The 24,011-nt window shown below is 50.1% G+C and overlaps 2 protein-coding genes and 1 long non-coding RNA gene across 3 annotated transcripts in view; 2 read left to right on the top strand and 1 right to left on the bottom strand.

Moving 5' to 3' along the window:
• The window catches only part of LOC114057705, a 38,507-nt gene extending 15,901 nt beyond the window's left edge, over positions 1 to 22,606 (top strand). Inside the window, exons 4-9 of the long non-coding RNA XR_003571283.1 lie at positions 2,283 to 2,529; positions 8,708 to 8,923; positions 10,397 to 10,538; positions 19,155 to 19,297; positions 21,016 to 21,302; positions 22,145 to 22,606. This is a non-coding gene — a long non-coding RNA (uncharacterized LOC114057705). The remainder of the gene's footprint in view (positions 1 to 2,282; positions 2,530 to 8,707; positions 8,924 to 10,396; positions 10,539 to 19,154; positions 19,298 to 21,015; positions 21,303 to 22,144) is intronic.
• LOC114057704 (transcription cofactor HES-6-like) lies at positions 10,134 to 12,760 on the bottom strand. Its single transcript, XM_027884343.1, has 4 exons — positions 11,939 to 12,760; positions 11,413 to 11,508; positions 11,193 to 11,271; positions 10,134 to 10,804 (listed from the first exon to the last, which is right to left on the bottom strand). The coding sequence occupies exons 1-4, from the start codon at positions 11,999 to 12,001 to the stop codon at positions 10,359 to 10,361; spliced, it is 684 nt and encodes a 227-aa protein (XP_027740144.1). The 5' UTR covers positions 12,002 to 12,760; the 3' UTR covers positions 10,134 to 10,358.
• Positions 22,607 to 23,788: 1,182 nt separating the features above from the next.
• CAB39 (calcium binding protein 39) overlaps positions 23,789 to 24,011 on the top strand; it is a 39,062-nt gene continuing 38,839 nt past the window's right edge. The window contains exon 1 of the mRNA XM_027884340.1: positions 23,789 to 23,883. The gene's annotated coding sequence lies outside the window, so the exon portion shown is untranslated. The remainder of the gene's footprint in view (positions 23,884 to 24,011) is intronic.

Here is a 24,011-nt window from a genome sequence, read left to right on the forward strand (position 1 = left end):
TTTCCAGCTGCCTACAGCATTTTTCATTGCTTGCCCCACCCAAAGCACAGATGAAATCCATCCATGTTTCAGCCCAGTGATGGGAGTTTTTCACCAGCCATTAAATAGTTTTTTGTGCCTGTTTTGCAGAGGACCCCCGGATCAGACACCTCAGATTTTCATGACTGCTCATTGCAGCACATCAGTGGCAAAGGTTTGTTTCTTTGTTTGGTTTTAGTTAATGCTGCTTCACTGCAAGATCCCTGCCAGTTATATGAGTATGAAAGCACTGGGTAAACAAAGCTGCTTTTGTTTGTCTGATGTGTGGATTCCACTGGTGGATTTTGCTGTGGTGGCGAGTTTTGCCAGTACAGCTGCACCAGCAAGACTGGTTAAGAGCAGGTGAGAGGAGCTGGATGCATATCAGCTGATTGGCAGCCAATACACTGCATCTCCCCTGCAGTCGCTGCTGGCTCAGGAATATGATGAATAAGGGTGTTTGCTCCCTAAGCCAGTACTCAGTGTGTTGTGTAAGGCAGGGCTCATCCCTGCTCACATCTAGAAGCAGGAATGTGTGGTGGCCTCCCAGCGTGGGGAGCAGAGCATACACCAGGGAGCTGCATGAACTGTATGTGTGGACTTGTGTTCACTTGGCCACACTCCATTGCATCTTTAGGTTGGGGGTTCCTCTTTAGAGCCCCCCAGAGTCAGATATTTCAGCACCCTAAGCCAAACTCTCTGTAAAAGCTGGGTCCTCAGGCTGCAGGGAGCCCTCGGACGGTGCCGTGCCCCAGGCTCTTGCTGAGTCCTGGGGGTGTGCACAGGCTGGCTGCAGGAAAGCCTTTTGGGTGATCACTTTTACCGCCTTGGCTTGCATTCAAACAGTTTGGGAGTCGTCTGCTGAGGAGCTGCCAGTTGGTGCTGCTGCTGTTTGGTCTGGACCATGCACAGACATGCAGGGGAAAGCATTTCTGCCTCTGCCTCCTTATCTCCCCCACAGGAATGCAGCATCTCCATTCAATGTACACACACCATGCTCTGTCTCTAGAAACGGCCAGGACAAAGCAAACTTTTTGGAGCTGGGGAGAGAGGGTTACTAAGGAGGAGCTGATGGCTTTGAGGGTGGTGGAGAAAGAGGGCAACATGGAAACAATTAGCATTTTTTTCCTTCTTTTTGCTGAAAATGGGGGTTCTACTGCTCTCACACCTGTACAGTGTTCCTTCAAAAAAGGCAAGGCCCCTTTTCCACAGCGAACAAGCTGCATGATCTTGAAGTCGTTTTGTCCTGCCTGTGAGTGCAGTAACTCTTTGGAAGCCCAAAGAGAAGTTTGCCCTGTCTTTGCACTGTGTCTGAGGGGCACAGCAGGAACTGAGCTCTGATTCCTCCACAATACCTGAGAAGCAGGGAGCACCAAAATATGCCACAGAAGGAATCTGGCAGCACATACAGGGCAATTTGCTACCCCACCTTATGCATTTTATTTCCCTGTCTGTGGTTGTTTCTCTCTGCTCTACCTATGTGGGTTTCACTGTTGCTTTGGGCTGGTTTTTCTGCCCTCGGTGGTGTTGACTTTATTGTGGAAAAATGTAAGGAGGCTCTGGGAGAAGCAGTTGTTTTGTGTGCTGGCTTCAGGCTCCTCATGTTTTGCTGCCTCCTTATCTTTCTGTTTCCAAGTAGTGTGACAGATACTTCTTTATGTGTATGTTCATAGGGATGTACAAACATACATGTGCTTGCACCTATATATACATGCACAGATGTGGATATAAATGGTGGGCCAAAGAAACTGTTGAGAAGTTACTGCAGTGGCCTTTAAAATGAGCATATATTGCCTTCCCCTATTTATTGAGAGGGGTTTTCACATATATTTGATATATGTGAAAATACATTTGCTATATTTCACGTGTAGCAGTGGTGAGCACAGGGCCCTGGCGTGGCTGACCCCCACCGGGTCAGCCCAGCACCACACACATTGCAGGTGTCTGGGGACTCAATTCAGCCACAGGTGTTTCGTGGCCCCAAGGCATCCAGACTTTGCTTGTCCTCAGCCCTTTGCCTCCCTTTGGAGAGGTGACAAGGTTGAAAAGAGAGTATTGTTGAAGGTCTGAAAGGCATCTGGGACAAGGACACCTTGCCTTTGAGGAGGCAGATATTGTCCACCTTACTGTGGTTCACACTCCAGCTGTGGAAGGATTTGGGATGTCTGTTTGGGAATGGCAGAGACATATTGGTGCTGGAGTGAACCTGCTCCTGTTCTAAAACATGTAACCTTCTCTCCTGGTTGTTCATTTTTTTTTTGCAGCATTTCATCTTTGACCGGTGAAACAACATTTCCCATGTACATGGAGAATTCTGTCCTCTCAAGCCAGCAGCAGTCTGTCTGAGGGGAAACCCATGTTTGCTCCTCTCCCATGGGTGCTTTCCCAGTGCCTGCCTCAAGCTACCTGTCCTCTCTTGGGATCCACCCTGACCACACAAGCAGTTGTGGAGGTGCGTGGTGTGGAGCAGAAACTCCTGGTGGTGGTGGGGCCCTGGCCAGCTGAGGACAGGTATGTGCTACCCAAAAGCATCCCGAGACTGTTTGCCCAGTGGCCCTTTGGGTGGAGGGGTGTGCCCTCGGCAGGCAGATCCCCTCCTGCTCAGACTTGCTCCCCAGTCCTCAGCAGTACTGCAGGCTGGCTCTCTACAGGCAGCTGGAGCAGCGCCTGGCCTGGGTTCAGGGCAGCAGAGCTGTCTGCGTGCTGGGCGAGGCCTCTCTGATCTGTGTGCCAGGAGCTGGATATAGACACAGACTGCTGGATGAAAGGTGAAAGGTGTGTAAAATCCCCCCCGAGGGGCTAGGATTGAAGCTGTGAAACCAAAAGCGTGTGGAAACACTTTAGGCTCCATCTGGGGCAGCCATATTTCCCTCCAAAACCAGTAGGAGTGGAGAGATCATAGGCTCTAACTCTACTGGTGTTTCGTTTTGGAGCAGTCGTGTGGTTTCGAAGCAAATTTCCTAATTGTCCTCACTCTCTGTGCACTGTGTTCATTGGGGGCGCAGTTTTTGTGCACATAAACTGGGGTCATCTTGGTGGAAACCAGACAAGGAGTTCTGCTCTGAGCTTGCAGCAGCCCTGGAGGAGGACGTGGTGGTTGAAAGCAGCAGCTGCTCCTCTGGGCAGCTGTGAATGACAGATGTGGCCAGAGGTTTGGTCCAGGTGATGAAGCCTAGCTGGAAGTATCATCCTTGAGCAGCATGCATGGTAGATGTAGGAGCCTCAAAAGCAACTTTTTCAGCCAACAGGTCTCCTCTGTCACGCACGGTTATTTGCTGGCATAGGTACTGCCCTTGAGTTTATGTGACCTCGTGCCCTTGGTGAGTAGTGGCCTCAAGTGGGTGTTGAAGTTTTGCTCTCCGGGGACCACAGGTCACCCCGCTCATGTCTCACATCTCCAACTGCAGGATGGCCTGTGCTGAAGTGTCGGCAGGCTTTGCCCTGCTGGGGTTAGAGTTGATCCCCTTTGCAGCAGGATCAGCGTGGGCCATCACGAAGAGCACTGGCTGCTTTTTCATACATTAGGTGTTTGAGAGAATGGCCAGAATGGCTGGTGATTTCCTGGTCTGGAAAGTAATTGCAGCCACCCTGGAACCCCTTGGGAAGGCCCTTGCCACCCTCTGCTGCTGCAAAAGCACATGTATTGGAGAAGATGGGGGTGTGGCATGCAATGGTGAGGTTATGGGAAGTGTTTTGGTGGGAGGCGGGAGTGTCAGCCTGCCTCGGTGTGCCCAGCTGCCGGGCTGAGCAACCTGACCAGGAGCTGCACTGTGCCAGGGAATACCCCCAGGAGCACCTCCAAGCTCATCACCTTTGGCCTCTGTCCTTCAGCTACTGCAAACCTGGGAATGGCAGCAGAACCACCCAGTCAGTGCTCAGAGCAGTGCCAGTTTCCCTGCAGCTGTTTGGAGGAACAGCTGAAACAGAAAACGGCTCTTTTCAGGCTTAATGCCAAGGTTTCCCTCTCCTTCTTGTCTCTCTGTGGGTATCATCTCAAACCACACACTTCCTGAATGAATCACTAGTGCCTGGAGTGGCCAGGCACTGCTTCCAGCAGGAAGGGGCAGAGGCTGCTACTCTGATAGGGACGTCACCTCACAGCCAGCTGATAAGGGGCCAGGGCTGGAAAAAATTCTTCATGAGAGCAACAGAGGGTCACTCTGCAAAAGCAAGGCATGTCCCAGCCACAGATTATTCCTTCCAAGCACAGTTTTGTGCTTTCATGTTGCCTTTATGTCAGATGTGGGAGGATAAGCAATGCCTGGTCTGGGGGGGACATGCCCCTCATGCAGCATGGTGAGTTTAGACAGGACTGGTGCTGTGCATGGTGTAAGATGGGCAGTTTGGGTCAGGAAGCACACCTGGGGTGACTGAACCATTGCCAACACAAGGGCAGAATGGTAGGAGGGCTGTTGGGTGGCCTAAGTCTGGTTGTGATTGTAGCTCAGAGAAGGCTGAGAGCAGTGGGGAGGCTGGGCCAGGCACTGGGGGGAAGGTTCCATGGTAGCAAAGGTGTGTTTGTACAGATGGACTTGGAAGAGGAAAGTGCTGGAGTTGGGAATACAACGGAGAAATGATTCATACAACAGTTGGTTGGAGAGGTGCTTTTTAAGTCCTGCCTCATTTCTTTAATCTATGCAATCCCTGGCATCTTGCTGGTGCTTTTCATCTAGAGATCTCCGAGATGAATACAACCATCACCCCCAAGCAGGAGACTGGAAAAATTCAGGTGCTGGAGCAGGTGGAGGTGAGAGTTGGGCTTAGAACAAGCTGTCCCATGGGGCTGTGCTTAGCTGCTGCCCCACCCTGCACTGCTGTAACTCTGCCTGCTCTGAAGAACCACAGCACTACTGACAAGGAGCTTCAGGGCCATGGCTGAGATAAACTGTACTGGCAGGCTCAGGGCTTTCCTCTGCCATCTTGGGTCTGTGTTGGAAAGCTTTCTCTGCTCGTGAATTCTTATGGACAAGGTAGGAAAAAGCCTTGGACTCCTGCTGTGAGGCCAGTGCCAAACTATGGGAAATGCCAGGAGGCACGGGTCTCCTTTTCCCAGAGGATTTTGACAGCAGCATGTCTGGTTTGGAGAACCTGTCTGTCCAGGAATTGCTTCCGTTGTGTTCGAAGGCTGGACAGTTCACCTATCACACCTATCAAAGTGGTACCTCAGCACTTCTGAGGAGTGCTTGAGGTGAGGTGATTGCTATCCCATGTGGACTGCTTGTTCTCACAGCCTCTCCAGTGGGAAGAGTGCATATCTTAGGGTGCTTTGCTTTGTACTTTATTACCCATGTAGGCTAATGAGGGTAGGGCAGGTGACAGAGAGGTTTGAGGTTATGTGGCTGCTCCTGAGCAGTTCTTCCCACAGTCCCAGAGGGACCCAGGAAAGTCCCAGCTCTTACATGGGGATACTCTGTCCCAAGGAGCTCAGCCATAGCTCTCCTGGCTTACTTCACTGTCCTGCCTAGCTTTTCTGAACTGTGTGGAAATGATTATTTCTCTCTTTCTCCCTTCTCAGTCCATAGGAGGTAGAAAGAAACTGCTTGAGCAGTGGGAGATGGTGAGATCATGGGGAGGGGTTGCTGGGGCTGCCAATTTCAGGGATTGTACAGGATTATGCCAATTTGAGTGAGAAGTTGCCCTACAGCAAGTCCTGCTGTGTGGGCACACTCAAGGATGAGGGGGCCTGGGCAGGGTCAGATGGAGAGAGAGGAGGGACTTTTGGGAAGCTCCTAGTGAAGGAAAGGCCAGCTTGGCAGTGGTTTCTCCATTCTTACTCTTACCTTAGCAAAGTTGTTTCCTGCTCAGCAGCTTTCCAAAAACCACAGACTTCTGCGCTGCCATTTCCCCTGGCCTCCTCAGGAAGGGACCCTGGAGAGGAGGCATCATTCCCAGCTCTCCTCAAGGGTGTTTGCTGTTTGGCAGAGCAAAAGGGACAGTCCTCCATCCCCAAAGATGAGCCCCTTTAAGCTGGTGCTAGAGAACCCAACCTTTCCGTGGCAGCAGATGTGGGATTGATTGAAGAAGACTATTTGCTCGGTGGCATTAGCCATACCAAACTAGATGTAAATGCTCCAACATGTTTTTTAAATCCAAATGTGTGGTAGGATTTATGACAACTAATGCAGGAACCATAGGAGAGTCTCAGAGCAAATCAAGTTCCCAGGCTCTGGTAGGTCTGTGGTGATGCCTTAGGCAGCAAGCCACATTCTCACCAGGGCTGTGACTTATAAATGAAATATGTCAGCAGTGCAGGACAGATCCAGGGCTAGTTCAGCTTCTGCTGTGTTATTCATGAGTATGTGAAAGCTCTGAAAAATGTGGCAGACTTTGGGTTAGGTTCTCAACACAACATTACTCCTCATGAGATGAAATATGAGCGTGTCTCTCCTAAGACAGGAATATATATGCTGGAAGCTGTGGGATAATGGTATATCTAAAGGGAAAGTGAAGTCTTTGGTGTTCTGCTGCTGGTGGGTTTGTTTTCACTTTCCTCCCAAGAGGAATACTTGCTAGCGATCTGCAAGCACTCACAGCCATGGCAGTGGGGTTCAAGTCACTTTGAAAACATTTTGCCCCAGAATTGCTTTTGCGTAAGATTTTAAAAGATCTCTTCTTGAGAGTGCAGAGGATTAGGAGCCCCTCCATGGCTTCTGGAGAGGTCACACCGCCAACCTGGAGTCTCCTTTTTGCCAAAGTGAGCACCCAACAAAGAGGTTAACTGAAAATTTAGCTTGTGTTCCCTTTTTAATCACTGTGCTCAGCCCTTTCAGGTAGTGATCCACAGGGACTCAGCACCACTCCTAAATCCCTAAAGCATTTTGGCCTTGTAACTGGGGGTGGCTGTGGGACCCTCAGGATGGGATGAGGAGTAAGGGAAAAGGCAGGGATGCTCAGAGGCCCTGAGGGTTGTGTGTGCCTAGGAATAGGCAGCCTGGCAGAGCCCTAAGTTCTCTTACATACTCATGAACCTCTGTGCTTTCCTAACGGGAAAGGATTTGTTCCTGTCTTCTGAAAAATAACTGAGCTTTTCCTCGGCTTCCATAAGAGCAGGTCTGGGAGTGAAGTTTATATAAAGGGAACTGCTGTGCACGTGGGTATTTTGTCCACCTGGGCTTGTGTTGGTATATGAATCAGTACTTGCTTTGTATTAAAGGCATGAGAGGGTCCTGAGCTTTGGATCCAGCCTTTCCCAAACACAAAGTTATGGGTTTGATCCCTGCGTGGGACTCGATTCTCTGTGTCCCTTTGAACTCGGAGTATTCTGTGATTCTGTGACGTGTCTGCAGCAGTACTTTGGCAAGGGACAAACAAAGCCCAGATCCGCACCAGGCTGTCCCAGCCCTGTGCGTGCTGGGGGAGATGTGGTGTATCTTGTGACTGCTTCTGGCAAACAAGTCTGTCTGGCCATGCTAAGGAATCTTGTCTGGGTGCTTTTGTTGACTGTTTTCAGCCCTGAAACACCTGGGTGTGCAGTATCCCTGCTGTCTGTGCCTCCAAACCCCTGTGCCTTGGGCGTGCAGTCCCAGGTGAGAATGGTGGAGCAGCCTTAAAAGTGCCTCCTCTGGGTGCTGGGGGGACCTTGGGCAGCCAAGAGACACAGCCACTGGCACCTGCTGCAGATGTGCAAACTGCATCTGTCTGGGTTCTGCTGCTGTGTCCAGAACTGTGATGGGGCAGCTTCAAACGACAGCTTACGGGGACAGTGCTCTCTGCTCCTCAGCAACCAGCTGGCTGGAGCAGCTGCTCTGTTCCATCTTTTTGGGAGAATATGGTAGCAGCTGCCAATGTATTCTTGGGTTGTCAGTGAAGAGGTGCCCATATTGGAGGGCGAAGCATTATTGCTCCTGTACAATCCCAGTTTCGGTAAAACCAGGTGGGTTGGAGGTAAATATGGAGTTCCTCTGTCAAACATAAGTAGGAGCTGAAATTCATGTATTTGAAGTGCTATGAGTAATCCTGTGCCCTTCTGAAGGGATACTTTTTTTTGCTGAAAAACGAGTGACTTGCAATGGATTCCCACAGCACTAGTTGGATACGTGACAAGGAGATCATAGAAAAGGTCACCCTTGGTTTGAAACGAAGGCAGTGAAAAATGAGTGTCTTGTACTGGAGATTGTTGGCCAACTACTGCAGTCCTACTTTTCTATTTTTAAAACTCTCTCACTAGCTGCGATGTGACCCTTCCCTCCACACCCACAGCAGAAAAAAGCCCCTACTGATTAGAAACAGGAAATAATAAAACTCACTAACCACAAAGTATTTTCAGACACAAAATAAACAAGCAGAAATGGTGAGAAGTAGATATTTTCCACTGATCTCTTTTCAGCACGGTAACCATAGCTGATAATTATAGTCACTGGGGATTTACAGCTTTTAGAGGGAATGTATGTTTTTAAGTTGATGCTGTCAAACTGAAGTAAAATATTTTCATCACAGCCTCTCCCAGCATAACAATAAGGTGGCCACAAGTGTCATGAGGTGCATTATTGACACCATCTAGAAGTAAGAGAACACTTCAGATCTTATCCTGGGCAGGGAGCTGCTCCTCTTGTCACTCCCACTGGTGTTCAATGGAGTTTCCTCTGGTGAGTACAGCTGTGGGGGATTTTATGGGGTACAATTTTTATCTAAACTCAGCAACATGTGTCATAATAAACTGGGAAGGTCTTTAATGTCTTTTGTCTTCCAGGATTTTGTGGTTTGCTCTGCCTGACAGTTTTCTCCACCTGTGAGTGTTCTGTGCCCTTTTCTCCAGTGGTTTGCTTGGGGTGGCTCCAGCTCCCAACCCTCTGGATCTTTGCAATGGGATATTGTGTATTTTCCACATTGAGGGCCATTCTGGAGGTTCCCATCAGCAAAGGGGGAAGTCCAAGCTTTCAGGCAGAGGATAGGAACTGAGATTAAGGTAAGATCTGTACAGTTCTATGCCTTTACCTGACTTCTGACCCCATGGTTGAAGAAACCTGCCTTGCCTCCTTGCAGCTATGTGTAGGCCAGTTGTTTCTCCTACCACCCTTATGCCATTGCTCCTAATGGCTCTTCAAGGGGGCTGGATAAAAAGGAAAGCTTCACAGAAAAAGATGCTAAACCCAGAGGTGCCGGTTTTCACTCCTTAGGCACCTCATCAAATAGATCTCGCTGCATAATGAGCCCCTCTGAACTGCGGGTCCATTCATTAGTATGCGTGGTGTTTGTTTAAGAGCTCCCTGTTCTTTTATTTTAACTGCGAGGAGCTTTTAACTGTCTTTGAGATGAAAAACAGGGGACCAAATGTTGCCAGCAAGTGAGCAGATTTGTCCCAGTCTCTGTGGTCCAATTTGCAGGAAATTTTACCTTCTGCCCTTTAGATGATCTTTGTGATTCACTTATAAGTAAAATCCAGGCTGATAAACCCAACTCCCCGTTTCTTTCATGACTTTTTAATTGTTGCTGTGATCCAGGTGATGCTCTGTGTGTGTGTGGTGCACACTGCTTTCCTACAGAGCATCAGGAGCAAAACCCAAACCAGCTCTTTCAACTGCATCGGGGAAAAAATGTTTGTGAAAGAAGAAAACAAACGCAGATGCTCGAGTACTGTTTATTCAGGGCATACAGGACAAGGCAGGGAAAAGTATCAGTCGTGATCTTCCAAAAGTTTATTTAGATCTTTCAGTTAAGGAAACAAGCAAAAACAAATCCCTAAATATAACTATATGTTACATATTTATACATATACAAACACATAGCTCCTTAGTTTAAGAGCGATGTCAGGGTCTAGGTGGCTGGGAGCAGCACAGCCAGAGTGAGCAACCGAGAGAGAGTTTCTAAACAGCATAAAAAGTCCAGACCAAGTCTCTCCCTTTCTCTTTTTTTTTTTCCTAACCAGTGCAGCATTTTTACAGGAATCAACACTGGAGTCTCCTACAGCTGCACAGAGGTAATAATAAAAATAAAAAGCAGAAGAGATCTGCTTACCCCCTTATTCCAGCAAAGTGATCTCAGTGGTTTATGTGAGATCTGAGAGGTAACTTTAATGCCAGAAAGGGTCAATGCCTGTCATCTTGTATTTTTATTAATAGGAGGTTAATTATTTTAGAACATAAGACAAGAAAACTCTATAATTAATATAAGCTAAAGATCATGAGAGGATTCTATACAATAATTTAGATGTATTAAATAAATAAAAAATAATAGCAGCCTTCTACAATGCAGGCTACACATAGGTTTACTTCGGCTTGAAGTACCCTGGTCTTTAGTACACCTACAGGAACAGACTTGCTCCACAAGTGTTTTAAAGAAACATATCTATAAGATACATACGTAAGAGTGTCTAAGGTTAGGATAAAAATTGAAAACACGCTTTACCATGGTCTCCACATATCTAATGACCCCATTCTAGGGTTGTTATGGGAAAAATTTGGCTGCAGAACCTGTCTGGGAGGTGCAGCATCAACCTGGTTGAAAACTGACATCAACGGCCCCTGGAAGGAATTTTTGGAAGCCTGCTTGTTCTCCGCAGGGTAAAGGCGCTCCTGGGCCAGGTTTGTGCCCCGAGTGCTCCCCTTAGGGCTCAGGGGACCTTTTGGTGTCAAGAGAGGCTGTTGAGATGGGCTGGAAGATCTCAGTGCTGCCTTGCAGCTGTCTTCACCAGACCTGGGCAAGGATTTCAGCAGGTGGTTCAGCAGGCGCGCCCCAAGGCTCTTGTCCATCCACTCGCAGGTGAGAAGGAGGTTGTGCACCTCGTGCATGCACTGAATGTACCCAGTGCTGTACCTCTGCTGGGCTTCCAGACCCACTTTGGAGTCAGCTGTATTGGAGAGGAGACAAAGGGGACTTGGTGAGAGGTAAGAGCTGAACCTTCACCAGATTTCCTGGGGGGTTTCTGGGGGACTCAGTCTGAAGACACTGGACTTTACTAGAAGATAACTCGTTTGCAGGGAGAAGGCGAGCAGGGCGTGAGCCCCAGCGCTCTGCTGTTTACTGCAGAGGCAAAACTACGCCAAAAAGCAGAAATAGGCCCGGGAAGGAAAAAGCACCTTGCCCGAATTAAGCAGTGCCCAGCTCCATCTCCCCATCTAGTGGAGAAAGCCGAACCCAGGCAGCAGCGCGGGCCTTGGCTGCTTTGAACGATGCTTTTGCCAGTCTGGCAGCGAATCAAACCTGCTGCTACCCTCCTGCCCGGCACGAGCACTCACCCATCATCTTGCTGCTCTGGATGTTCTGGAGGTGCTTCACCGTCATTTCGAGGATGTCTGCTTTTTCCAGTTTAGACTGCTGATAAGGAAAGAGAGCAGCAGTTAGAGGCAATGAAGGGTTTGCAGCCATGCCCAGTTTCTCACAATATGAGACACCCTCCCCACCCCCCAATTTCCCACTAACAAAAGGACAAAAAGCAGCATAAAAATGAGCACTTACATCCAGGTGAAATGCTCCCACAACTGTCTCCTTCAGCTGGTCTAAGCAGTTATTAATCCTTTCCCTTCGCTTCCGCTCAATGAGGGGTTTCCTTAACTGCCAAAGAAAAGGAGCAGGAAAATTGCAGTTGGTATTTTTTTTCTTCCTCTCCCTGCTGCAGTTCAGTGAGGTCAGAGAGTCCCATCGCCTGTGTGAAGCCAGCGTGGGGTGACACAGGGCTCAGCAGGGACAAGATGAAGATGGATTTGTACCATCTTCAGCCATGGCCTGTCCCTTAGTTCGCATCAGCTCTCAATTCTCCCACTTTCACTCATTTTATGCAGGGTTCACCCAAACAAAACAGAGAGAAGCAGAGAAAGGAAGCAGGAAAAAAAGCAGCCACGTGGGTTAATTTCATAGAACACAGCCTTATAATATGAGGAAAACAACTGTCCCCCTCTTCTTTCCTGGAAACAGAACCCGTAGCCCCAGCACCCATCATTCCCATGCCTGGTGCTGCTGCAGCAGCAGCGCAGGGTGCACGTACCTTCCTCTCCTCCTTGGTGCTGGCGAGCTTGTGGGTGCTGCCCGGGGTGGCTGTGGCGGTCATTCTAATCCAGGCACGGGGTGGGAAGGAGGCACTCGGGCAGTGGGTCGCTCCGTTTCCAGTTGGGCTCTTTGCTGCTCCGCCGCTCCTCTGCTGTATTTATAACCCCGAATTAGCATGTGAAAGGGAACTGTCCTTGGCGGGACTTCTTTTCCCACACGAGGGGTCGAGCCCGGAGGTTTGTGGCCATCAATCAAAGCTGACAGGTCACTGCTTCTTTTCAATGAGCACGCCAGCCCCCCCAAACGGCGACAGATGTCCGGCCTCCGACGCTGGGCTTTGGAGGGATCTTTTGTTAGGGAAGAAGGGAAGGAAAATGGGCGCGCTCTGAGCAGCTTGCACGGCTCCTCGTTCAATTTGCACAGATTCCCAGGGAGGGAAACAATAGCCGGGAAGCGGTTGAGTTACACCTGGGAAAATGCCTTCTCCTCATCTTTTTCCACTCTATCTCCTTGAAGTGATGCCTGGTTTTACCTGCTAACCTGACCCCATCCATTTCACATCTTTGAAACAGCCTCTTAATTTAATAATAGAGTACTTGAGCTAGGAGTTCCCGCTCCCAGGGATTATTATTACAAGGAAACGATGATCGATTAAAAACTGTTGACAGCTGGTTGTTTCCATCACAGAACTCCTCTAGGGCAAACACGGGAACTTTATTTACCTCTTGGGAACCTGAATTCTCTGTTGCACATGGGCAGATATAGGAAATATGTAACTCTTCTAGTTTTTGGCTGCCGTGTAGAATTTAATATTAAACTGACAGGCTGTTGCAGATGTGAACTAACCCAGAAGTGAGTTAGTCCTGTGGGATTTTCACTTTGATTTTTCCCCCCACCGTGCTGAAGGGGGCTTGTCTGTTCTCTCCTCTGGAATGCTGGTGCAGGAGCAGAGAGGCCTTTGGAGGAGGTTTGGCGCAGAGTGAGAACGCACTTCTGTACTTCCTCACTTCTGCCCAGTTTGGGGGAGAGTATAAAGGTGCTTTTCATGACCGTACATTTGCTTTCTGGTGGTTGCTTTGCTAATGAGCAGGATTTGGCAGTGTGCTGTTGAGTCCGGCAGGTGAAGCCCTTCGGGTTGGTGTCGAATGTGTCACCTTATTGAAGTGGAGAGGAAGGGGCCTCAGGGGCTCAGAAGCACCGCCAGCCCTCCCAATTTGCTGGTGGGATTTTCCAGCTCCCAGTGTGGTGCTGTGGCTGCAGAGCCCTCACCCACTCAAGGCGAGGGTGGGATGTACCCCAGTGATAAAAGCAAGGACTTCACGTCCCTTGCTCAACCACAGCGTGGGTGTGTGTGTGTTTGCTTGTCTGTAAATGCAAACGTGCAGCATGTCTGCACACCCTGCTGCCCGGGCTCATCATGGAAACACGTCCCCAGACGTGGAATCTGACAGGCAGAGGCTGTTTGTCGGTCAGATGCAGAGCTGGGGTGCAGTTACCTGGTTTTATAAGTGCACTACTTGGCAGAGGCCTGGGACGAGCTGGTGTGGTTGTTGTGCAGGGAGAGGAGAGCTGGGAGGGTGAGGTTAATAACTTGTCCTTTGTGCCAGATAAAGGGAGCAGGGATGGGCCCCTTATCTCAGGTGTTTCCTCTGCAAAGACAGAGAAAGGAGGTCCCACTGCCCTGTGTGGGAGCCTCTCACATCAGCCAGCCCTAGTGGGCCACCAGTGAAGACTCTTTTGGTTTTCCAAGATTTTTCCAGCCCAGCTGAGCATGGCAGAGTTGTCAGGAAATGCAAAATTACCGAAAAATCCCTAAAAGCATGTCCTGTGCCTGTTGGCACCCCTCCTTGCATGGGTATGGCTATAATGGGCTGTATGCCCCCCCTATTAGTGGTCCCAGAGTCTGGCCATGTGTCCCCAGTGCTGCAATGAAAGGTCTTTCTGGTCTCTGCAGTGGCTCTTTCCTCCCTCTTCTCTCTTCCTTCCCTTCTTGGCCTTCACTTGCTGCTTCTGCTTCCTTTATCCTATGGGCTGCTGCTGAGGTCTGGGGTCAGTGGGAAGCTCCATGAGACCATGATGCAAGCTGGTGGCAAGGCTCTGGGCCCAGGGGACAGCTGGGTGGGAGGGGAGGGCACGAGCAGCATGGTGGCCCCCGGTGCCCAGCCACAGCCTGTGCCCAGCCCACGCAGGGCGAGCCCCCTGGCTTGCCCACGGGCATCTGCTCCGGGTGAGCTCATTTCAAGGTTCATTTGTAAGACAGCACCACAGTGAAAAAGAAGAGCAGCTTGTGCTGTAAACAGTTATTTTACACCTCTCAGTCACGGCAAAAGCCTTTATTTTGGAGGCGGGGAGTGCGGGCGGGAGAGCTGCCCTGGCTTTGGGGAAGGCCGACATCTGTGCTGGGGATTGTAGGTACCCAACAGGCCAATGCAAATGAGCATTACAGGGAGCTTTCTGCAAATTCCTGCTTCCCTTTTGCACTGCCACTGCCAGGTTTCACTGAAAAGGGGATTCTCCTTTGTAAACAAAGCCTCCTTCTTTTTTTTTCCTGGGCTTTCCAAGGGAAAAAAAAAAAAAAAAAAAGGAAAGAGAAAGGGGTGAGCGCTGCTTAGAGTTTTCTTTTTTGCTATTTGTCTACGTTTCACAACCCGGAGAAAGAAAACAACTTTTAACATCTGTTCCTGCACTTTTTAAGAGGGAAAGAAAGGCTCTTGAAAAGGGGGAAAGTGTGGCAGATGTTGGCAGGTTCCCTCCAACGCAGATGTCTTTGCTCCGAAGAAAACTTTCTTTGGGGATTGGCGGCCAGGGCTAATCTTTGACTCGGGACACGCGACTGCCGAGCGAACGGAGGGACGTGGGAAAGCGCCGCCGAACAAAGGGGCTTATTCAAACAAACCTGAGAGCCGTGAACAATCTAATAACCAGCAGAGAAATGGTCAGCGGCCCCGGCCCCAACAGGGAGGGCTTCGGGGCAGCCGGTGGCCACGGGACAAGGGAGTTTGACCGCGTCCCCAGGGCTGCAAGCAGGGGTGTCACTTCCTTGCCCCCAGCCTGCTCCCTCTGGGGGATCCAACGCAGGGCTTTGGCCAAGGACCGTCATTCTCGAGGTGCTGAATGGTCTTGGCTGCCCCGCGGCGACAGCAGAGGAGATGGAGGGCAGTTGGGCTGGGCTGGGCTGGGCTGGGCTGCCCAGCCAAGGCAGCGTGAGAGGAGTGACTGTTGGATAGCAGGGATGTCTTTGGTTAAGCTTTTAAAAAAGAGGTTCTGCCAAGGTAATAAAAAAACCCCAGTACTACTGATTAGGACCAATTGAAAGAGCCTTGTGAAACTGATTTTGATAGGAAAAAAGTGCTTTCTTTAATTGAAAGCAAAAATGTTGAGAGAAAAAAGGTATTTTCTGTAAACCTTTCATTCCCTTTCTTTCTGGTTGATAATACATTTTAAAATAAGTTTTTGCCATGAAAGCTGGTAGTATTTCAGCTTAAGCACTTCATAGGAAAAAAGGGAGAAGCCCAGAGAAAAGGGAGCAGAGTCAAGAAGATTCACACAAGAAAGTAACTCATTCCAGTTTGCTGTTACAGCTGAAGAGCTCTGTGATCGTTCCTCTAATTCCTCCAAGTTTTTGTTCTGCCTCATCTCTGTCCAAGTGCATTTTCTCTGGACTCTGGTCAGGGCACAGCCTTCCCTGCCAGCAAGGCTGCCTTGTGCTGGGACAGCTCTGCCTCTTCCCTGCTCAGGACTGGAGGGGAAAGCCCGGTGAGATGGAGCTGTGTTGCTTCTTTGGAGGTCAAGTGCTGGGGCAAGCAGCCCAAAACGCTGCTGTGGGTGTCCCCTGTGTTTCTCCTGACAGCAGAGTCCTCCCTGCGTGGCAGTTGGAAAGCAGGAGCTGTCTCAGCTGGCCTGAGGAGCCCCGTGCTGCAGGTAGGATACTGCATGTCCCCAGAGACACGAGCACCTGCCCAGGCTGGTTCCTTCTGCCTCTCGCAGTTTGGGGTGATGCTGTGGACACCAACTCACAACCTGACAGGACTAACCAGGGGGCCTGGGCAGCACTGGGGCAGACCCAAGTCCAACCTAGGCCGTGACTGGTTAATGAATGGCCTCCTTAACGCAGATGAGCCTTTTGCAGGGATGGATTTGCTGTGGGAGAGGGGGAGGAGAGCTGAGCAGGTGCTCCTGAGCACTGCTTAGTCTGCTGCATGTGTGGGTCATAGCAGGACTACTTGATCCCCTCTCCTTTCCAAGCTGGAGAGCATCCAGGCTGGATTTGCCCTTAGTTAAGTGACTGCTTGCCCTTCCTCTGGGGTGTCTACTGGCTGGGTGTGAGAGCATAGGTGCCTGGCCCTGGGAGTGCTGGTGAGCAGGTGTCAGAGGAATGGACAGGGTGCTCCAGGGGTCCTGCCCCATCCAGCATTTCCAGCTGTCTGTGGGTTTGCTGGGGCTGGTTTTATGACAGCAGCTCTGTTTTCAGCACGTGCAGTGATGTGGGGTTTGTGGAGTGAGGAGCAAAGCGTGGGTTTGGGAGCAAGAAGGGTAAGGTGGGGGCAGCCACTGCTGCCAGCATGGGGAGTGGGTTGGCCCTGATGTGAAACCACAAGGCATCCTGTACACCCTGCATTCCCTCCCTCTGGTCAGGCTCCAGACCCACCTTGCTGTGAGCAAACACTCTCCGAGGAGAGGCTGTTTTACAGGGGCTTTAGTCATTCTGAATAAAGAGGGGTTTGTCCAGCTTTTTTCAGAAGGTCAGTTCTGGCTCAAGGTTTGAGGTTTAAAAATGAGAGGTAAAGCTCTCCTTCAAAAGGTTTAAATCTGGATGCTTCTCAATAGCTGTCAATCCCAAGCACCCCTGAGTCACCAGGGGTGGTTTGCTTTGCTACCAAAATGTTACAGCGGGAGAGGAATGTGAGAGCAGCAGGACGTGCCAGCGTGGTGACTGGATGTGCCGGGTCCGGAGGGTGCAGGCGGTGCCTGGGCGGGCAGTCTGGCTCCCGGCACAGAGGCACCTCAGCCACAGTCTCCTGGGGATTACTCACTGCTGGATGGCCTGGGGGCACCAGGGCTACACCTCCAGACTGGCCTCAGTTTGGTACATTGTCCCTGCCATGTCCCACCTGCAGCAGGGTCTGGAGGGGGACCACGTGTCCCACCAGGATGGATAGTGCTGGAAAAAAGCTGGGGTAAAAAAGCAGGGGATGATTTAGTTGTGCTTGGGGCCTGGAGAAGAGCACTTGCAGTCATTAGCTGTGTTCAGGAGAATGGGCTGAGGGCACAGCCTCAGTGAACAGATGCCACCCCCAGTGGGATGTGGGGCCAAGAGCACCATTAGAGCGTGCAGGAAGGGGAGCCATGGTTGTGCTGGGGAAGGCTGCTCCAAAGACCTGTTGTGTTGGAATCCTTGGGGCTGGGGTGACACTGTCTGTACCAGGTCATCGTTCCTGGCAGAGTGCTGGGCAGTGATGGGGTTTGTGGCTGGGTGAGAGTTGTGGTGAGTGGGGAAGAGGCACAGGGGATCTGGCAGATGAGTTTGATGTCTATGGTAAGTGATGGCCTATCAAGGCAATATTGTGTGCAATATCCTGTGCAACTCACCATAGTGTAGGCAGGGGTAGGAGTGCAGTTGAAGGTTCACCTGCTCCAAAGACATTTAGTGGAGAGAGGTCATATATAACACTGGACAGTGCTACATGCAGTATTCCATCATAGAGAAAATCCATCTCTAAAAGTAGCACTGGACATCTGGAAATTCTGTTGACATCTCTCACCTCCTTTACCGAGTACACCAAACCTCCCTGGCCCCAGCTCAGCCTCCTGGGTACCAGCTGACTCTACCAACTTCAGGAGTGAACTCCCGGGATAGGAAATAATTACAAGGCTGGTACCAGCTGAGTAATTCTCAGCTTTTCTTTCACACACCCCCATCCAGCCTTCGTGTTAAGGATTGGCTGATGCCCCTGCCATTGCTCAAGCTATCTCTCACCTGGCAGGTTAGCAGCTGGTAACCCCCACAGCCCTGCAGGAAGCCTTACCTGCTGCTTTGCAGCCAGAAAGCTGCAGCTTGAGACACAGCTCATGGCCCAGAAGAGTCATATAGGAAGAAGAAAATCTGATAAGCTGTGTGGGTGGTGACAGGCTGATGAGGGTTAGCCCCTTGCCTGTGCCAAAGTGGTGGCAGGAGTGAGAAGAGCTAAACTTCACAAAGATGGCATAGGGGGCTTGGAGGGAGCATTCGAGGGGGTACTCAAACTTTCCTTATGTGGCATCCCAGGAGTTACTTCATTCAGGAAGGCAGCCCTGGGTATTCTCACACTCTGTGAGACGTTACCAGATGTCACCTGATAACAAACCTGATCTATAATGTAGCAAATGCTTGGTTTATTCAGAAAGATTTGCTTTCACAGCAGGGTGGGTGCCTGACTCCCCAAACATTGGGACCTGGGGCTCAGCATCCTGTACCCCATCCCTGCACATCCCACACAGCCTGTTTCTTCTTAGCTTCTCAATTCTCAAGGCCACAGAATTGCTTGTGTTAAGTTTTACCTTTGTGAGAAAAACATCCCTTCTGTGAATAAATGCAGCTTTTGTCCTGGCTTGGCCATGCACCAACACTTCCTTTTTATAGCATGTGTGTATACGTGTACTGACACCACATCCTGACCCCCTGACACAAAACACCTTGTCAGCATGAATGAGGCAGCAAGGCCAGTCATCATCCATGCTCTGCAGGGAGGGTGATCTGCAGCCCTCCTGCCCATGTGCTGTCCTTGGCCCTGGCTGGCTGGGTGCAGGGCTGCTGCTGCAGGGGCAGTAGGACAGCCCACGGGGGCACCAGGCTTACCAGAAGCATTTCCTGCCAGCTGCCTGTTTCTGTTGCTGCAGGGCTGGGGTTGCAGCACCTGAGGAAGTGGGGAAACACTCACTTGGGTGTTTTTTTGCACTTGCTGGTTCAATCTTGGCACAGCCGGCTGCTGCTGTGACAGTAGAAACCATGAGGGTTTAGGAGTGGAGGGCATGAGCCCCAGAGTCTCTGGTCCTTTGAGCCCAGACCATCCTGGGTTGTATGTAAAATCTCATGATGCTCTCTAAGCTATTTTTTTTGCATCTGTATTTTTGTAACTAATTTTTTACCAATTAAAGCAAAAAGTTTTATACTGCTTTTTTTGTTTACAAATACTGTCTGATTTAAACCATTTCTCCTATTTAATTTCTTTACCTAGGAGACTATTTTTTATTACAGGGATGAGCATTTCTTATTCCTCTGGAGGAACCAAAAGGTGTGGGAAGTCCAGGGGCGTAATCACTTGTGGGTAGGTAAGCCAGGGCCCTGGCAGGATGAAGAACAGCCAGGACCTGTGAGAAGGTGGGTCACACTCCATAGGCCGGGGTCTGGGAAGGGGAAAAGCAGTTTGCACTTGTTTTGGCTTCTCCATAATGAGGCATGTAAAAATACTAACAACCCCCCTGCTATCACAGCCCTTTTATTCTTTCTTGTCTATTTTTAACATTAGGAGCTGTACCTTGGGTTTGCTCTGTCAAATTAAAAAGAGTCCCTGACATACCTGAGCTCCCTAGTTTTCCAGAATAATACTTGCATCTAGCTGGGTGTCTTACTGTGTTTCCAAGGGGATGTTTCCTCCCATCTCCCCATTCCAGGTACGGGTGTGTATACACGTGGAGACAGTGATGCACCTTCACAACTGCACACTGACAATTTTCAGAAGATACAATTTTGCCAGAGAATGTAAATAAACTCTCTTTTGGAGATGTATCCTGCTGAGCGGGGGGTGGGGGGTGGGGGGGAAGGAGCTCAGCCCTTCCCCAAAGCAGTGCTTGATTGAAGGTGGGGACAGGCAGAGCTCTGGGGTGCCCTCCTCCTCAGGAGCCAGGGATCTCATCAGGAGAAGGAGGAGAGGCCCCGAAAAGCTTTGGAGGGTCTCAGGGAAGGTCCCTGTATGTATTTGCTAGAGTGGCTCAACACAGTTTTGTGTGTCAAGAGATGTGACAACGGCTCCTGTGTTAGCTCAGCCCCCCAGCAGCTGAGCCCCAATCCCGCTGAACAGCAGCACTAAGCTCCTGCCCTTCAGTGCAGCACGTTTCTGCTGGAAGAGCTAATTAATTAGTTTCTGCAAAGCCCCTTGAAGGGGTAAAGGGCTAAGCAAGTGCATAGCATAGTTATTCAGAGGGTGTGAGCTTCAGGGCTTAATGGGCGCTACTTAAATATGAACTGAGTTAGTAACCTTGGTTTGCAATTTCTTTATAATGTAAAAGAACAAGGAAAGCATCTAAGAAAAACCCCCACCACCAGTCATTTTCAGCAGTGTTCACAGCCTCGTGTCTTTCTGCATGATTTGGGATTTGTCGTGTATTTGCTTCCAGTTCTATCAAATTAATGGATGTATTTATTTGACTGGGAGGTTGTTTGTTCGTTTGTTTGCTTGTTTTAGCTCAGGAAATATTTTCTACTACAGTGCTGTTTTTCAGGGTGACTTCTGTTAATTCCTTTCATGTTTACCATGCTGATGGAAACCTGGTTTTGATATTAGTAGTAGATTCTCCCTGAAATGGATGCTGCGCTTTGTAGATAGCTTTCAATTGTTCCACACTAACTAAAACTTTATTAAAAGGACTTGCTCTCCAGGAAAGGAATTTGCAACGGATTTTTTTCCTATGATTCTTCTGGCAATTGTTTTTCTTTTCTGACAATGGGGGAAACATAGTTTCAGGGGCAGTCACAGGCACTTTTGTATCCTGGTGATGAAATTCAGCTACTGCAGCTTGGTCCAAAGTCCACAGAAAGACTCGGGATTCTTGTTCTGCCAGACTTGAAGTAGAAGACATTCAGCATAACCACTCTTGCCTCTGCTCCTAATAGTTCCTCCCAAAGCCTTTCCCCTGAAACACCCTGTCAGGAACAAGGAACCCGGGCTCTGGTCTGCAAGCCACACCAGTCCATGCCCATGCCCAGTTAAAACATTAATTGGATGTTGGTTCTGTTCTTTCCTCCTTGTATGTTTGTCCAGACAGCTGACAAGATGACCCAGATTATTTTCTCAGATGATTTGTGTCGTGCCTTTTCAGATGGCCATGCAGGTGACAGAGGAGCACCTCTATCCCATCTCATGGTGAGGGGGGACCTGCTGCCACAGCAGGATATCAGGGAGAGGAGGAAACACCCTTCAGTGGGAAAGGGCACGTGTGTCCTTCTGAATTACAACCCTGGAAAAGAGGAGAGATAAAACAGGCAACGGATTACTGGGCCTCATGGAGAGCCAAGGGCAGCCAACCCTGGAGAGTCAGCTGCTGCCACAGCATTCCATGTGGGCACAGCCACTCTGCAGGAGGTACAGTTCAAAGGAAGAAAAGAGGTGAGCAAAACAGAGCTGCTTGAAGGAGGATTAATTTCACAGGCTGACATATTGTTTTTCCCCACTTTTGCCATTTGTTGGTGTGGGATGGTGGTGAGAGGAGCTGGAGCTGAGCTGCAGGGCTCCTTGGGCCTCCCATCAGCGACAGAAAACCCCAGGATCACATTAGGCTTTCTGTCCCTCCTGAGCAAAGGACCTGCATGCTTGCCTTTCTAACTATGTTTTTTTTTTTTTTTTTCCAGTGAAGTAACCTGGATTTTCAAAGTGTTTTTTTTTTCCATGTTTACTCACTTCCTAATTTGCAAAGATTAATTAATTCACAATGGATGTCTCAGTCATGGCTGCGAATTAGTGAATCGTTAATGTACTAAGAGCTCTCTCATGTGCTGAATTTAATTCCTGCTTCTGAGAGCTTAGAAAAATCATGCTCTCAGTGCTGAGGGATTTTTCCCTGCAGTGTGTAGGGATGGTAATTGCACTGAACCCGTTTCTTGCATGATCTCTTTTCCAATGGTCATTTGTAGTGTCTATTTGCCAGGAGCTGGTGTTGAATCCCTGTACCAGTGCTTGCCTTTAACTCCTTCTTCTCTCTGTTCAGTACCCTGAATATTATCTGTTTAAATTTGGGTGTTTTTAACCTAATTATGGGTTAACAATTTGAACTGCCAACATTTTGCTAACTTCACACTGTGGGTGCAGGTGAGCTTGGGAAGGTCCTGTCACCTCAAACCTGCCTGCTTCAGGTCCAGGGTTGCTGCATCTCTTACATCTTTATATAACAGCAAGTAGATATTTGGGGGATATAAGGAACTATATATTGTATTACATATACTATATTGCAGGGATGGCTGTGATCAGAAGCATTTTTCCGTGCCTGAGCTGTAGCACACAGCTGACTTAGATGGCTGGTCCAAGAAGACCCCCAAGAGGTCAAGAGGCAGCTTTGCCCACTGACACCACTTGCCCTCAGTACAGCAAAGCAGGGAAGTACAACACATGGAATTCAGAGCTGCAACTGCTGCTTGCAGGAAAACATTACTGCATAGAGGAGCCCGGCCCAAACCCTCCCCAGCAATGTGACAAGGAAGTGCAGAAGGGGATGTGGAGACACGCAATCAAAAAGAAGCTGAAGACAGAAGCTGTCAGCTCACAAGGAGCTCACAGACATTTTGGGAAAGCAGGCCAGCAGGTCCCACACTGCTACATGGTGGGATCGCAGCAGACCCGCTGGGATGAGGTTTTGCCTCATGGCTTGTAAGACATTAATGACAAGTTCCATAAAAAATGTATTTTTCTTTTTTAAACATTGTGTACTATGCCACACTAATGGACAATATCAGCTTGTTCTCTGCTGGGAAAGGTGTGGGCTCTTCTCAATCCAGGCTAATCTGCATTTGTCACTGTGACAGTAATAGATGAGTATTATGTACAGGACACAAAAACAGCCCGGAGCCCTTCCGTGCTGCAATGGGAACTGCAGAAAACCTCCAGGCTGTAATTCACCAGCACCTGATGCACCGGCACCGGATGCATCACAACGCTCAGCCCATGTCCAAGGCACAGTGCTGAGTCCAGACTCCACACAGGAGCCCTGAGGGTCACGACATGGGAAAGGAGCTTTGTGACAGTGCACAGGGTGAGGAGGGTCTGCAGGAGGGCAGGGCAGAGAGGGGGATAGGGGGCAGTAATAATGAAAAAGAACAATAAATGCAAATTATAAATCAGTAAATACCAAATAATAAATTTAAACAATAATTGATTAAAAAAAATACTGAGTACTAATAAAGAATAAAAGAATAGGCTGCGCCTGGGGTTTTGCGTTCAGCTTTGGGCCCCTCACTTTAAAATGGAGCGGGTCTAGAGGAGGACAACAGGGCTCGTGAAAGGTCTAGAGAACCTGTCTTATGAGGAACACCTCAGGGAGCTGGGTTGGTTTAGTCTTGAGAAAAGGAGGCTCAGGGGGGACCTCATGGGTCAAACAACCATCTGAGAGGAGGCTGCCGTGAGGTGGGGCTGGTCCCTTCTGCCCTGCCTGCAGGGACAGCACAAAAGGAAGCGGCCTTAAGCCGAGACAGAGGAGATTCGGATCAGACAGCACAAAATTTTTTTTCCCTCTTAGTTTGTCCAGGCATTGGAATAGGTTTCCCAGGGAGGTGGTGGGGTCGCCGCCCCTAGTAAGAGGAGTCTGGATGTGGCACTGGGCGATGTGGTTCAGGGGTTACACTGGTGGACGGCTGCACTGGACGATCCTAAAGGTTTCTTCCAACCTCGAGGATTCCACGATTCTAATACAGAAAAAAATAAAACAACCTGCGAACAGTAAAACGACAAAACAGCGAAGGCGCGGGATGGGCCGGGCGATACCGGGTCCGCCCCCGGGTCCTCCGCGCCGGCAGGGGGCGGTGCGGGGCGCGGCGGGCGGAAGCGCGGGCGGGGGCCGGGCCGGAGCGGAGCGCGGGGAGCGGAGCGGGGCGGGGGGACGGGCCGGGCCGGGCCGGGCGAGCGGGGCCGCCGCTGCCGCACCGACAGCCGGAGCACAGCGCCCAGAGCCGCCAGGGCGGGCCCGCCCGCCGCGCCGCAGGTACCGCCGGGCGGAGGGGGCCGCGGGCATTGTCCGGAGCGGGGCCCGGCCGTGCCCTGCGGGCGGCACGGCCCGCGCGGTGCCCGCCGCGCTCCCGGCCCGCTCCCCGCTGGCTGCCGGGGGGGACC

Source organism: Empidonax traillii, unplaced genomic scaffold, assembly GCF_003031625.1.
Source record: "Empidonax traillii isolate 1590-97213 ecotype Southwest subspecies unplaced genomic scaffold, ASM303162v1 scaffold143:size1492093, whole genome shotgun sequence".
Lineage (NCBI taxonomy): Eukaryota > Metazoa > Chordata > Aves > Passeriformes > Tyrannidae > Empidonax > Empidonax traillii.